We start from the raw sequence: 13312 nt of genomic DNA on the forward strand, positions 1-13312 counted from the left end.
ACTAAAAAATAACCCAATTAACTATTTTTTAAAAGCTCCCAAAGGGGAAAAAAACTTACCCAATAGAACAGGGGTCTCCAACCTTGGCAATTTTAAGACTTGTAGACTTCAACTCCCAGAATTCCTCAGCCAGCTTTGCTTTGCTGGCTGAGGAGTTCTGGGAGTTGAAGTCCACAACTCTCTGCCTGCTTGATTGCAGGCAGGGAAATTCAGTTGCTTGCTGATGCAATTGATTGCAGGGATTACAGCAAGGCGTTGCGACCAGTAGCTAAGGTAAGCAAGCTGAGGGGGGGAGGGGGAGGGAGAGGGATCATCAGAGCCATTTAAAAGAAAAAAAGTTTTTTTCTTTTACATGGCTCTGGCGATTCTAGCTGAGTTGCCTGAGCGGGGGCAGGGATTTTTGCTACTGGTTCTCCAAACTGCCCGCTGCCATCGCTACCTACTTGCCCGAGCCGGTCCGAACCGGGAGCATTTCACCCCTGGTTCCTGGATATTCTTGACATTGCATTGAATTATTTTCCCAGTAGATCTTTTTGAACAACAGGTATTGTAGAACTGAGAGCGAGGCCATGCTCATAAAGAAAGGTGGTGAGAGAATAATTTCCCCAGAATATGAAAAATGGAAATCATATAATTATATAAATAAACTGACTTTATAAATCTTCCCTGAATGTTTAAGGCTCTCACTTTTTAATCCTTTCAGAAAGAACTCCAGAGCTAAAAGTCTGTAGAGATTCTCAGTCATCCAGGTCATGGTTGTCCCAAAGGTGCTTTTTCAGGAGGCAACTGGACTTCCTTGTTTTTCTTTGAAGACATTTTGCTTCTCATCCAAGAAGCTCCTTATTTCACAGATAAATGAAATGGGAAAAATGTTTTTATAAAATATATGAAGGACTAGCAGAAAATGTAAATTGGAAACATCTCTGGCACATGGCTCCAGTTAAGAATCTGGGGTTCTTTTACTTTCACAACTGGGAATGGAAGGATGAATCGACACAGTCGTGTTCTGGAATGTCAATTTTCATGCAGGACAGAACCACCATGCAGTTTTCCAAGGTTCAACAAAAAAATTAGCAAGCATAAACTGAGAATTCTAAAATGTAATTCAATCAAAAGTAACCTTGTCCAACCTTACTAGAGCAACTGATCCTTATTAGAGCAACTGGGATTATTCATTCATTTTGCATTATTTCTTAAAACAATGGGAGCAGCTTCCAAGGAGAAATTGATTATAGTTTTTCATTTCGATATATTATCATATATATATATATCAGATATTGCTATCAGGTAATGCTTTGTGAAGCCAAATTCTATTAGTCTTTTATTTAACATCAAGGGCAAAAATTCAATTGAACGTAATTCAAACAGAGGAAAGTTAATTCCTATTATCCATAAGAAAAGGTATGTTAGTATTGGCTTAGTATAATAAGATTAAAGAGAGAGATATGGGACACAAGAACAAAGAGATTAAATAGCAGAGAACAGTTGCCTTGGATATAAAAGCGGAGTCACAGCAGCCTAGTTGTTGGCAAAATTTTTGGATTCCCTGAAATAATTCCCCAAGATGCAAAGTATCATGAAGTGGTTGATCCTGGCATTAGTTTGTGTCCACCTGTCAGAAGGTAGACTCAATAGGTGAGCATCTCAGCTAAGACCATACATTAAATGAAAATAGAATTGAAACAATCTAAAGCACATTGCTTTTAGTCAAAAAATGGTGGCAAAATTATGTTTTTATATTTCTATGGCAAGCCTCAGTATTCCTGCTTCTTCGCTTAATCTCTTGTTTGTGTAGTACTTGTTTGATAGGATATTATTGTTTTTAGTAACAAAATTTTAAAAATATGCAGATAGTTGTGATAGTGAAGGATATTCTGACTATCTTTCTTGGTATGTAGAATCATTCTGAAGAAAGGAAAATCCATTCGTGAAAATATGAGAGAGCATGGAGTGTTGGAAGAATTTTTGGAAAAATACCATATTGATCCTGGATTAAAATATCGGTTCAATAAATTCAGTGCTACATATGAACCAATGACCAATTATTTGAACGTAAGTATTTAAACCACAGAAATATGTATTTTCCTCTCCTTCATCTGACTTTGTAACTCTAGCATTTAAGTTTATTATTGGCACATTGTGATAGCTCTTCTCAGAACCAATCAATGGGATGTTATTTATCTATAATGAAATATCACTTAATTATTTCATCTTTCCTTTCTCCTATGAACAACTGTAAATGGACTGCTGATGCCTGAATTCAGGAAAGAACATAATCCATTTATTTATTTAAGTCAATTTTTGATGCTACCTGATTATTCAGCAACATATTTTGCAATTATTATTATTTTTTTCTGATTATTATTCAGGAAAAAATAGTTCTCTGTATTTTTAAGTCTCATGTGATTGGGCCCTCTGTTTTCTGACAATAATATCTAGATATGCCTGTCTTGTTAAAGAGCAACTTAACGTACTATGTATTTGGGATTGTTTTTTTTACTATGACTGGTGAGCATTCTGAGTTAGGACTACAATTTGTCTTTATTGGTTTACTCCGATTGAATAAAAGACAGCAATCAGGCAAGCAGTCCGTGCATAACTTACTCCCAAAGAAGTGAGGTAGTCTACAACTGGAATAATAAATCCATTTACTTCTGAGTAAGTCACATTGGATCCAAACACTGTTTGATAATAACAAGAAGCATCATATGGTACAGTGTACACTCTTCCATGAACACATAACCAAAGTTTGGTTTATTTGTTCATCTCATACTCACTCAAACGACAAATAACCCTTCAGATTTTAAAATGTTTTTTTTTTCTCTTTTTCATGGAGAATGGGCAAGGTGCGAGTAGAAAAAAAATCCAGTTTCCTAGGGCTGCCAAGATTTGGGCTGCAAAAATCTGAAGATTGTGAGGCGGTAGAAAATAGTACACTGTGCCTCTTTGCTGTCATTTTGTAGCCATCTGAATGTTTGTAGCCCTAGAACAGGTTCTTGTAGTCACAGAGATACTTTTGAGGTCCCACTAGATCAGGGGTCTCCAACCTTGGCAACTTTAAGACTTGTGGACTTCAACTCCCAGAGTTCAACTTCAATTCTTGAAGTTGAAGTCCACAAGTCTTAAAGTTGCCAAGGTTGGAGACCCCTGCACTAGATGGCAACATTTCAGAGAAGGGACTGGAGGATGTCTCTCCTATTTGATCTCAAGGATGGGCAGGTAATGTCAGGGAGAGGTTTTTCCCTACTTAGTTAGTTACTCCAAAGTTTTTGTAAAACCTGTCTCATAATTATTTTCATTTGACAGTCTTATTACTTTGGAAAAATATCCATTGGAACTCCACCACAAGATTTTCTTGTTCTTTTGGATACTGGCTCTGGTGTTCTGTGGGTACCTTCTACATATTGCAGATCACCGGCCTGTGGTGAGTAGTCCACTCCCTTGCTGAAGGTTTTAAATGTATGCTTCTAGAAAAAATATTTATTTTTGTCAAAACCAAATATATTTCCCCTTTATTTTAAACCATTTATACTATGTCCATTGGTAAGGAACCTTTTCTGGGTTGCAGACCCCAACTCAGCCTTCCAATCAGTGAGTGGATCACTGAAGAGAGCAGAGCTGAACATTTGGGCTCTTTTTCCATCATTTTGGGTGCTTTGAGGGGGTTAAACAATTTCACCTGAGTTTGCTCTTACCTGCAGCCTTATTATTATTTTTTACAAAATTGAAAATAGTTGGTGCCTACAATACAGTACTGGATTTCCCATTTCATAACTGTGTGTTTCATTTGCCAGGACAAAAATGACAATCAATTTATGAAAAAAAATCAAAATTCTTAATGTGTCACTGGGCCAAAATGACCAGAGTCATGATCAGGTCTACACATAAAGGTTTTTCACTGGAAGTGCACTTCCTAATACCTTGGGGCGGGTATTTTAAAGTTGCCATGTTGCCCATAGTTTTGCTTTGATATGGGTCCACAAAAGGGGACCTCTTGACCTGTACTAATAAGGATGTTTCTTATGCATGTCTTTTTGAAAAATGCCTCTTTCAAACGCTTTCTACCCCCTTGCCATTTCAGTGTAAACAATTAAAATTTTGATGTGGACTTTTCCTACAACATGAGAGAATGAAAAAGTGTGGGCTGGTAGTGAAGTAAAGTACTGATTGTTGTGATTTAAGTATAAAGAAAAAGATATTTCACTACACATAGAACAAAGCTTCTATTCTCTATTTTTTTCTTGTTTTGTTGTAAAAAACCATAATCTGTTTGACAGCTTCTACTCCCTATTTTTTTCTTGTTTTGTTGTAGGAAACCATAAAAATTTTGACCCAAAACAGTCCTCTACTTATCACAGCTATAATCAACAAACTTATGTCCTGAGATATGGATTTGGTAGCTTGAGTATAATGTTAGGTTATGATACTGTGCGGGTGAGTGGATTTTAACCAAGTTTTTAGTCATTAATTCCTTACTACTATGCTATACTGATTAATTCATTAGAATTAGGTCTTACTTATTTATATTTATATGTATAACTGTTTTAGGGGACCAATGCATAAAATAAGCATTAAAATGACCATGTCTAAAGAGAATAAGAAGGGACACGGTGGCTCAGTGGCTAAGACACTGACCTTGTCGATCAAAAGGTCGGCAGTTCAGCAGTTTGAATCCCTAGTGCCACGTAACGGGGTGAGCTCCCTTTACTTGTCCCAGCTTCTGCCAACCTAGCAGTTCGAAAGCACGTAAAAAATGCAAGTGGAAAAATAGGGACCACCTTTGGTGGGAAGGTAACAGCGTTCCATGCGCCTTTGGTGTTTAGTCATGCTGGCCACATGACCACGGAGACGTCTTCGGACAGCGCTGGCTCTTCGGCTTTGAAACAGATGAGCACCACCCGCTAGAATCTGGAACGACTAGCACATATGTGCGAGGGGAACCTTTACCTTAAAGAGAATAAACATAATGGAAGTAGTTCTTTGGGGTATAATGTCAATAAAATAAACTAACCTTGAAATCTTGTAAGGATGAATTATGGCAATCAGATATCTGCTACCATTGGTGGTCATATTTGCTAAAGACGATAGAATGCATTCGGGACAATGACCCTTAATGAGATTCTTCCACATTTTTATCATATAACCGGGGTATCTCTCATCAGCATCTGCAGGGGAGTAAGAAAAAAAAAGGCAATATAACAGAACTGCAGCAATGTGATCAAAGCCCTGCCCTTTTTGTATTTGTGATCAGCAACAAAAACACAACGTCTTGATTCTTTTATTGCTTCCCATGGACAAGACCATTTTCACATATGGATAACCTCAACTTTTAGCAAGCCACCACTGCCCTTGCTAGACAGTGACAAACCATCCCCATGCTATTGCAAAGAAAATGATACGGAAGCAGGGGTGAAATGTAAAATTTGTTACTACCAGTTCTGTGGGCGTGGCTTGGTGGGGGGGGTTAATGTGACTGGGTGGGTGTGGCCAACTTTTTTTTTTAACTTTTCAGAGCATTTTTTCTAATGCTTTGAAAAGCCTCTGCTGATCAGCAACTCAGCTGGGAGTTGCCAGAGACTTTTCAAAGCATTTTTTTAAACCACCTCTTCGGCCAAGAGGTTGCAGAAAAAAATGCTTTGAAAAACCTCTGATGATCCCAGCTGAGCCACACGATCATCAGAGGCTTTTTTTTTTTTTACTTTTAAAAGCATTTTTTCTTCGGAAGATGTTGTAGAAAAAATGCTTTTAAAAGTAAAAAAATAGCCTCTGATGATCGTGCGGCTCAGCTCGGCATGGTGGGGGGGGGCAGGGTTTTTTCTACCGGTTCTCCGAACTACCTGCCACCATCGCTACCGGATCGGGTGATCCGGTCCAAATCGGAGCATTTTACCCCTATATGGAAGTCACCAGAAATCAAGCTTGATTTGAACAAGATATTATGCTCACCATCCTGTATATCTTTATTATAGAATCGCAGAATCATTATCTTTATGGTAAAGAGATGCAAATTTCAAGAGAAAGTGCAGAGTTGTTGCAATGCTATGAACTACAAGTGAAATCTATTTTTCAATCTTCTCTCTCAGATCCAGAATATTGCAGTTCAAAACCAACAATTTGGATTGAGTGTGGAGGAAGACAACTATCCCTTCTACTATAGTAACTTTGATGGGATTTTGGGTTTGACCAATCCTACTCCAAATGATGGGAGATCACTCTTGCACCAGATGATGAGCCAAAACCAGATTTCTGAACCCATTTTTAGCTTTTACTTCTCACGGTAAGATTAACCATATTATATTTGTGCCATAGCATGTAAGTATAATTATGGTTTTCTTCCAGAATGAATTACCTGGAATAAAGCAATTTATTTGTATTCCATGGCTCAATCCCATCATCACAAATATAATCGAGTTCAACATTCCAGTAATGAATGATATTGAAAAAGAGGAGAAGCATCAGGATAAGAAAGAGGTTTAAAATTATTTTTGAATTAAATCATTGCTGATTAAAAAACTTACCCGTATATACTCATGTATAAGCCGACTTTTTCAGCACATTTTTTATTCTGAAAAAGCCTCCCTTGGTTTATACTCAAGTGAGGGTCCTACTTACCTGTTCTCCGGTGCAGTGCGGGTGTTCTCCAGTCTCTCCCGCTCATCTGCGGGCGCCTGCAGCCTCTATGGGTGGTCCAATGACCGGTGATATCACCGCTCTTCTTTTCTCCTGCACCCCGTCCGTCTCTGTGTTGTCCATGCCGTACTGGGCAACAACCTGCAGCCGCTCTTCTTCTCCTGCTCTTCTCCAGGGCTGTGACGTTTATTTACTGTACTCAGTCCACTATATTTTATTATGATGCCTCAATTAATGTAATTTTATTGGTATCTATTTTTATTTTTGAAATTTACCAGTAGTTGCTGCATTTCCCACCCTAGGCTTATACTGGAGTCAATGAGTTTTCCCAGTTTTTTGTGGTAAAATTAGGTGCCTCGGCTTATATTCGGGTCGGCTTATACTCGAGTATATACGGTATGTTGTTAAGTGCAAGTAACCAGAACAGCTCCAAGGTTTAAGTCAAGAAGTTTGTTTATTATTGATTCACCAGTTCAACAAAGATCTTACCAAACTCCCCACCTTCCCTTGGGAAAGCCTGATTTAATCCTAAATGTTTAATCTCATACACGTCCTCCCCCCTATAGAGTCCAAGGTAGTGTATCTCTTAACTCCTCCTATTGGGACCTCCCTCGTTTCAGTTGATTCCACCACATATACTAAGGATTACTTTATTCACAGTATGAGTGTAAAAAGAAGATTTGTATCCTCATTTGTACCTCTAATTATATTTTTATCTCACAGTTGGAATTGTGAAAAGTTGAATTTTCACAGCCTTTAAAAACATGGTTCTCAGTGGAGTGAGCAGTTGAGTGAAGCGTGTGTACATCAATGGGGGAACTGGAGATGGGTGGATATTCAGGAGTAACACACAACAATCTCAGTTTACTTCATTGTTATTTTGTAATTTTATCCAACAACTGTTTTTTTTTTTTTTTTTTTTACTTTCGCTTTCTGGCCATATTTTCTGATGAAAATGATTCTAGGGTTGTTTACTCTATACAAAAAGACCACAAGCAGATGAGAAACTATAGCTAATACTCTTTCTTTTGCCCATTTTTTCTCTTTCTTCTCAGCCAACCAACTGTTCAGTATGGAGGAGAACTGATATTGGGAGGCACGGACCCCCAGTTGTATACTGGGGAAATTACTTGGGCCCCTGTGACTAGAGAGTATTACTGGCAGATCGGTATACAAGAGTAAGTAATATCTTTTCTTCCTGATTTATTTCTGATTCCATTTTATTTGAATGAGCTGCTTCTTCACCCTTTATAAATAAATTCCTCTCACCTGTTGGTTAGGTGTATTAGAGTTTTGGCAGAACTGATTAATCCAATACTTATTTTTCTACTTCTAAATATGTTTGTGGGAAGGAAAACAGGCCTTGTTCTGCCTAGGATACAAATTTGGAAAACAGATGGGCATATCACTTCTCACCATCCACCCATCCAGCTAGCTAGCCAGCCAGCCAACTCCTCAATCGGCTAGTACTGTATCTGCCATCATTGGGTGGAGTGAAGATCGCTATAAAACATATTGTAAAAAGCAATAGCACTTAGACTTATATGCTGCTTTACAGCTCTCTCTAAGGCGGTTTACAGAGTCAGCATGTTGCCAGCAACAATCTCATTTTACTGACCTCAGAAGGATGGAAGGCTGAGTCAGCCTTGAGCCAGTCAGAATTGAACTGCTGGCAGTTGGCAGAATTAGCTTAATATTGCATTCCAACCTCTGCGCCACCATGGCTCTTATTGTAAATATAAAACCAACAAACAGTCCATTGAGCAAGTCAGCAGCAACAATAATAGTAACAATATTAATAATATCAAATCATCTTAATAAATCTAATTATATAATTAGATTATAATTATATATAATTATATAGTAGTATTATAGTAATGTTTTATTTCTAAGAATAATAAAATATCTTAAAATAACCTATCAAAAAAGGCTTCATCATAGAAAAGAATGAGATGTAAGTGTCAAGTGAGTCTCTTATTACGGAAATTTGTAACTACTTTCATCACTGTATTCAGAGACCTAGTATTGCAAGCCACAAGTTTAAATAAAAAATAAAGAAAAAGAAAAGAAAAGGTGGCTTTAAATATCAATAATGAATAAATAAAATTGACCATTCCATCAAGAACATGGAACGCCTTATGAGTGTTGGCACACATTTATGAAGAAAATTTGATAAAAGCCCATAAACAATTCAATCCTAAGCATATTTGCTCAGGAGAATATGCTACTGAAATTAGCAACTATACTGCTGAACAAATATGTTAAATAACTTAATATGCGGTGGAGTATGAAATCTATCTAGATTAGAAGATACATTCACTCACACATGAAGCTATCTAATATTTGAAGCTTTTTTGTTGTTGTTACATTTGCTGGGAATTGGCTTGCAAAATTTCTAGTAGAGATCTTTCCAAGGATCACTTGCAATATTCATGCCTGCTTCTATAAATACAGCAGAATGTTTAGTGGACATTCTAATTGTAAAATATTGACCAATATTTATGCAATAGGCATGGTCATAACTATGGTGCCAATATTTATGGGTAATCCTCCATGAAGTATGGCATCTGCATTTAAGTGTCCCATTGATTCTTAGGCATATGTAACAGTCTTGATCAGCCTTCCTCAAACTGATGCCTTCCATCGTGGCTTTTGTGGGCTAGCTGGTCAGTAATGGCTGATTAAAGGCTGTATGTAAATTAAGAATACATAGGCTTTTATTTATTTTACCAATTGTAGTCTGTTTTAGTTGTTTGTAATGGTTTTAGTAATATTCTGTGTCCTTATTGTTTCTATAGATTTACTATTGGCAACAAGGCTACTGGTTGGTGCAGTGAAGGCTGCCAGGGCATGATAGACACGGGAACATTTTTGCTAACTATCCCACAACAATATTTAACGGAGTTCCTTCAGGCTGTGAATGCAGCTAACGATGGTTCAGTAAGTAGAGGAAAGAATCTTTAACAGATTTTGTGATTGTTCAGGGAACTGTTACCATTACGACTAGAGAAATCTATTAAGTTTGATTTCATGCAGTTCGTTTTCTTGTTCTTATGCTTGTTTTGGCTGATTTCCACAATAGGATGTGAACTTGTTTTTGTTTTTTAATCTACATGAACATTTATATGCATTTTGGAGTATTTACTCCAAAATAACAGGGGTGTGTGGCTGTTGCATGCTATTCCTTACAATGTACCTTTTTGTGCACACCTGAACATGGTTGAGCTACAACAATATAAAACACAATTTTTAAAATTGCAAAAAAGGAGTTTTGCTAGCGGTTGGTAAGTAAGCTCAGAAGTATAAAATTTAAGTCTACTTAAAAAATGCAAAAATAATTATTTTTCCTGTTACTCTAGTGGCCATAAATAATCTGAATATCATTTTATGCACAGTTTAAAGGCATGTTTGACAGACTGAAGAAAAGAGATAAGGGTTTATAGTGCTGCTGTAACCTGGCCAACCTCCCTTATTGCCTCAATTTAATCTTCCCTTACATTTGTTCTTTCACAGTATACGGTGGACTGCAACAATATCCAGAATATGCCTACCATTACCTTTTTCATTAATGGTTCCCAGTTCCCACTTCCTCCTTCTGCTTATGTCTTCAATGTAAGTATGCTTTTCTAAATTCTCTGTGCATTGGAAACCACTTCATTTTAAGATGAATTGAAGTTCCATACCTCAATAATAACGTCATGTAGAAATAACATTAGGCTGATACTACTTTATTTGTAAAGAAAATATGTCCCTTAATTTGGAGCTATCAGATCTGTAATCCTCCTTCTATAATTCAGTCAGAATACTTGCAGATGACACAGGTGGCTGCTCTTGAAGAATCAGCTGCATATTATTTTTTTAAAAATGTTTTTATTATGCATTTTCCATTTCTGCAACATCTATATCATATCTCTTTTAAATTCACATAGTTTTATACACTAGGTGTATACACATTAATCTATAATCAAGTATAATCCAGTAATAATATTGTTTATGGTATTATTGTTTATATACATAAACAATAATATTTATACTTATATTTAAGCAAAATATAAATTTTATATATATATATTTTCTGAGGTTTTCGCGGGTGTTTGTATGTAGGTCTTTGGTTATTCGGGTTTTCTCCCGCGTAAAATTGGAAGTGTTTTGGCGACGTTTTGACGAAGTCTCATTCGTCATCTTCAGGCTGGTGTTTTCGGCTTCGTGCTTCTAGGAGCAATGTGTGATCGCAGCTGTTTCTTCCTTTTAACTGCCAGTGGGGGTGTGAACTGATTGGGTGGGAGCTTGGCTGTGTTCTGATTGGGTGGAGGTGTGTTCTGATTGGTTGGGGGCTTGGCTGTGCTCTGATTGGATGGGGGGGTGTTCTGTTTGGGTGAGGGCTTGGTTGTGCTCGGGTTAGTCTGAGTGGCAGGGGGATTTGAGCTGGTGAGCTGCATTGCTGTTGTTTGGCTTCACGTTCATGGTCATGCCACATCTTCCTGGTGGGTGTCAGTTTGCTTCATGTATGGATTGGAGGGGTTTAAACGGGCTAATGATGCAGCTGTGGTCTGGCTTCTGGTTTGTGGTCGTGCCTCATCATCGGTTGGATTTGAGTTTGCTTTTTGCGTGGATGTGTTGTGGTGACATCCTGTGTGGTTTTCGTGAGTGTGGGTCTGGTGTCATTCTTTGTGTTAGGGACTCATTTGTCAATAAGGGCGGGTTTCCAAATGGCTGGTAGGCGGGAGGTATCATCTTATTTATTCATGCTGTGTGGGTTATTCTGTTGTTAAAGTGTTCAGTTTTGGCGATAGTTCTGGTCTTTTTAAAGTCAATTTCATGTCCTGTGGCTTTAAGGTGTTGGACCAGGGAAGAAGTTAGTTTCTCTTTTCTGACTGAATTCTTGTGTTCTTCAATGCGTGCACTTATTCGTCTCTTGGTTTGTCTGATATATGTGGTGGGGCAGGCGGTGCGTGGGATTTCATATACTCATGCTTACCATGCACTGCCTGCCCCATCACATACATCGGACAAACCAACAGAAAAATAAGTGCACGCACTGAAGAACACAATGTGCACAAGTGTACATTGAAGCAGCAGGGAGCTTGCTGGCTGCTGGGAAAAAAGCCTAGAAAGTAGTGGATTGGGATTTCACTGAACTAGGGCTGCAGAAAAATCTTGGTTTACGTAGAAAGAACCTGGCTAAAGAGAAATACACATAAAGACCTACAAAAAGAAAAGAAAACATATATATATATATATATATATATGTATGTATGTATGTATGTATGTATGTATATGTATATGTATATGTATATGTATATGTATATGTATATGTATATTTGTTTTCTGAGGTTTTCGTGGGTATTTGTATGTAGGTCTTTGGTTATTCAGGTTTTCTCCTGTGTAAAATTGGAAGTGTTTTGGCCAAGACACTTCTAATTTTATGCGGGAGAAAACCCGAATAATCAAAGACCTACATATATGTATGTATACACACACACACACACACACACACACACACACACACACACTGCTCAAAAAAATAAAGGGAACACAAGCAGAAGACATCCGAGATCTGAATGAATGAAATAGCTTTATTAAATACTTTGTTCGTTACATACAGTAGTTTTGTATTCCCTTTAGTTGTTTGAGCAGTGTATAAACTACTGTATGTAAAGAACAAAGTATTTAATAAGGCTATTTCATTCATTCAGATCTCGGATGTCTTCTGCTTGTGCTCCCTTTATTTTTTTTGAGCAGTATATATATACTTTTATTTTATTGATCATCCTTAATTATAAATTACTAACTGCTCTAACCAAGTTAAATATTACTCCGTTTCCTCTTTATCCTTAATTTTCATCATTAACCTGTCCATTTTGGCACTGTCTAGTATTTTCTTTAGTACTTTATTACATATAAGAATCAGACACATATTGAAGCATATATAATATGGATTTTGTATCATGTCCTTTCATGCAAACCATAGAAAATTATATTCCTACGCAATTGCATAATAACGTGGAGAGCTTGAGTTAGACAATGTTTTTATGTCATGTAATTTAATCACAATCCAAATCCAGATTCCATTAAAATATGATTGATGTTCCTTCTTTTCTGCAATAAGGGCACAATCTGAAACAATTTCTTTCTTTTACAGAACGAGGGTCACTGTTCGCTTGCAATTGAGTCAACATATATGCCTTCCTCAACTGGGCAACCTCTATGGATCCTGGGTGATGTCTTCCTTAAAGAGTATTATTCTATTTTTGACATGGGAAACAACAGGGTTGGTTTGGCGCCATCAGCCTAAATGAATTCTAAATTTCTTTCTGGATAAATGGAGCTGATTTTTGGATTCCAACAAAATATTTCAAATTAAATTTATACAGCAAATTGTATGTTTCTCAACTGACATCCAATCTTAGCTCCTTTACATGAGGTTTGTTCACTTAAGATCCATTGCTACAAAGAAATAAATTCTAACATGCCAAACTGGTGTTTGTAATATTCATTCTTTAACAATGTATATATTTTGGATTTCCTCCCACAATATACACTATTTTTTGTCCACAATGAAATTCATCCTTTTCTCAATTGTTTTTTGTGGTAAGAAAAAAAAAGGGGGGGGGGGGAAAGCTGGTTCAAAATATGGGAGAAATGAAAATGGAAAATAATACATACTAACTGCAAAATGTCA

General features: G+C 37.1%; 1 protein-coding gene across 1 annotated transcript; it reads left to right on the forward strand.

Annotated features, from left to right (window-relative positions):
* The first annotated feature begins 1564 nt into the window (after positions 1-1564).
* On the forward strand, positions 1565-13101 carry LOC132710676 (pepsin B-like). Its single transcript, XM_060687360.2, has 9 exons — positions 1565-1635; positions 1899-2052; positions 3307-3424; positions 4313-4434; positions 6084-6277; positions 7686-7808; positions 9429-9570; positions 10144-10242; positions 12773-13101. Exons 1-9 carry the CDS (start codon positions 1565-1567, stop codon positions 12923-12925), a joined length of 1176 nt encoding a protein of 391 aa, XP_060543343.2. The 3' UTR covers positions 12926-13101.
* Positions 13102-13312: the final 211 nt, after the last annotated feature.

The sequence above is a fragment of the Pantherophis guttatus genome, chromosome 3 (assembly GCF_059756535.1).
Source record: "Pantherophis guttatus breed Tessera chromosome 3, ASM5975653v1, whole genome shotgun sequence".
NCBI lineage: Eukaryota > Metazoa > Chordata > Lepidosauria > Squamata > Colubridae > Pantherophis > Pantherophis guttatus.

What these genes read in the sequence shown, in the direction of transcription:
- LOC132710676 (XM_060687360.2), top strand. Translation starts at nt 1,565, where the DNA reads ATGCAAAGTATCATGAAGTGGTTGATCCTGGCATTAGTTTGTGTCCAC. An exon ending in TTTAGCTTTTACTTCTCACG is followed by an intron (nt 6,278 to 7,685) that starts GTAAGATTAACC and finishes CTTTCTTCTCAG; the next exon opens with CCAACCAACTGTTCAGTATG. An exon ending in ATGCAGCTAACGATGGTTCA is followed by an intron (nt 9,571 to 10,143) that starts GTAAGTAGAGGA and finishes GTTCTTTCACAG; the next exon opens with TATACGGTGGACTGCAACAA.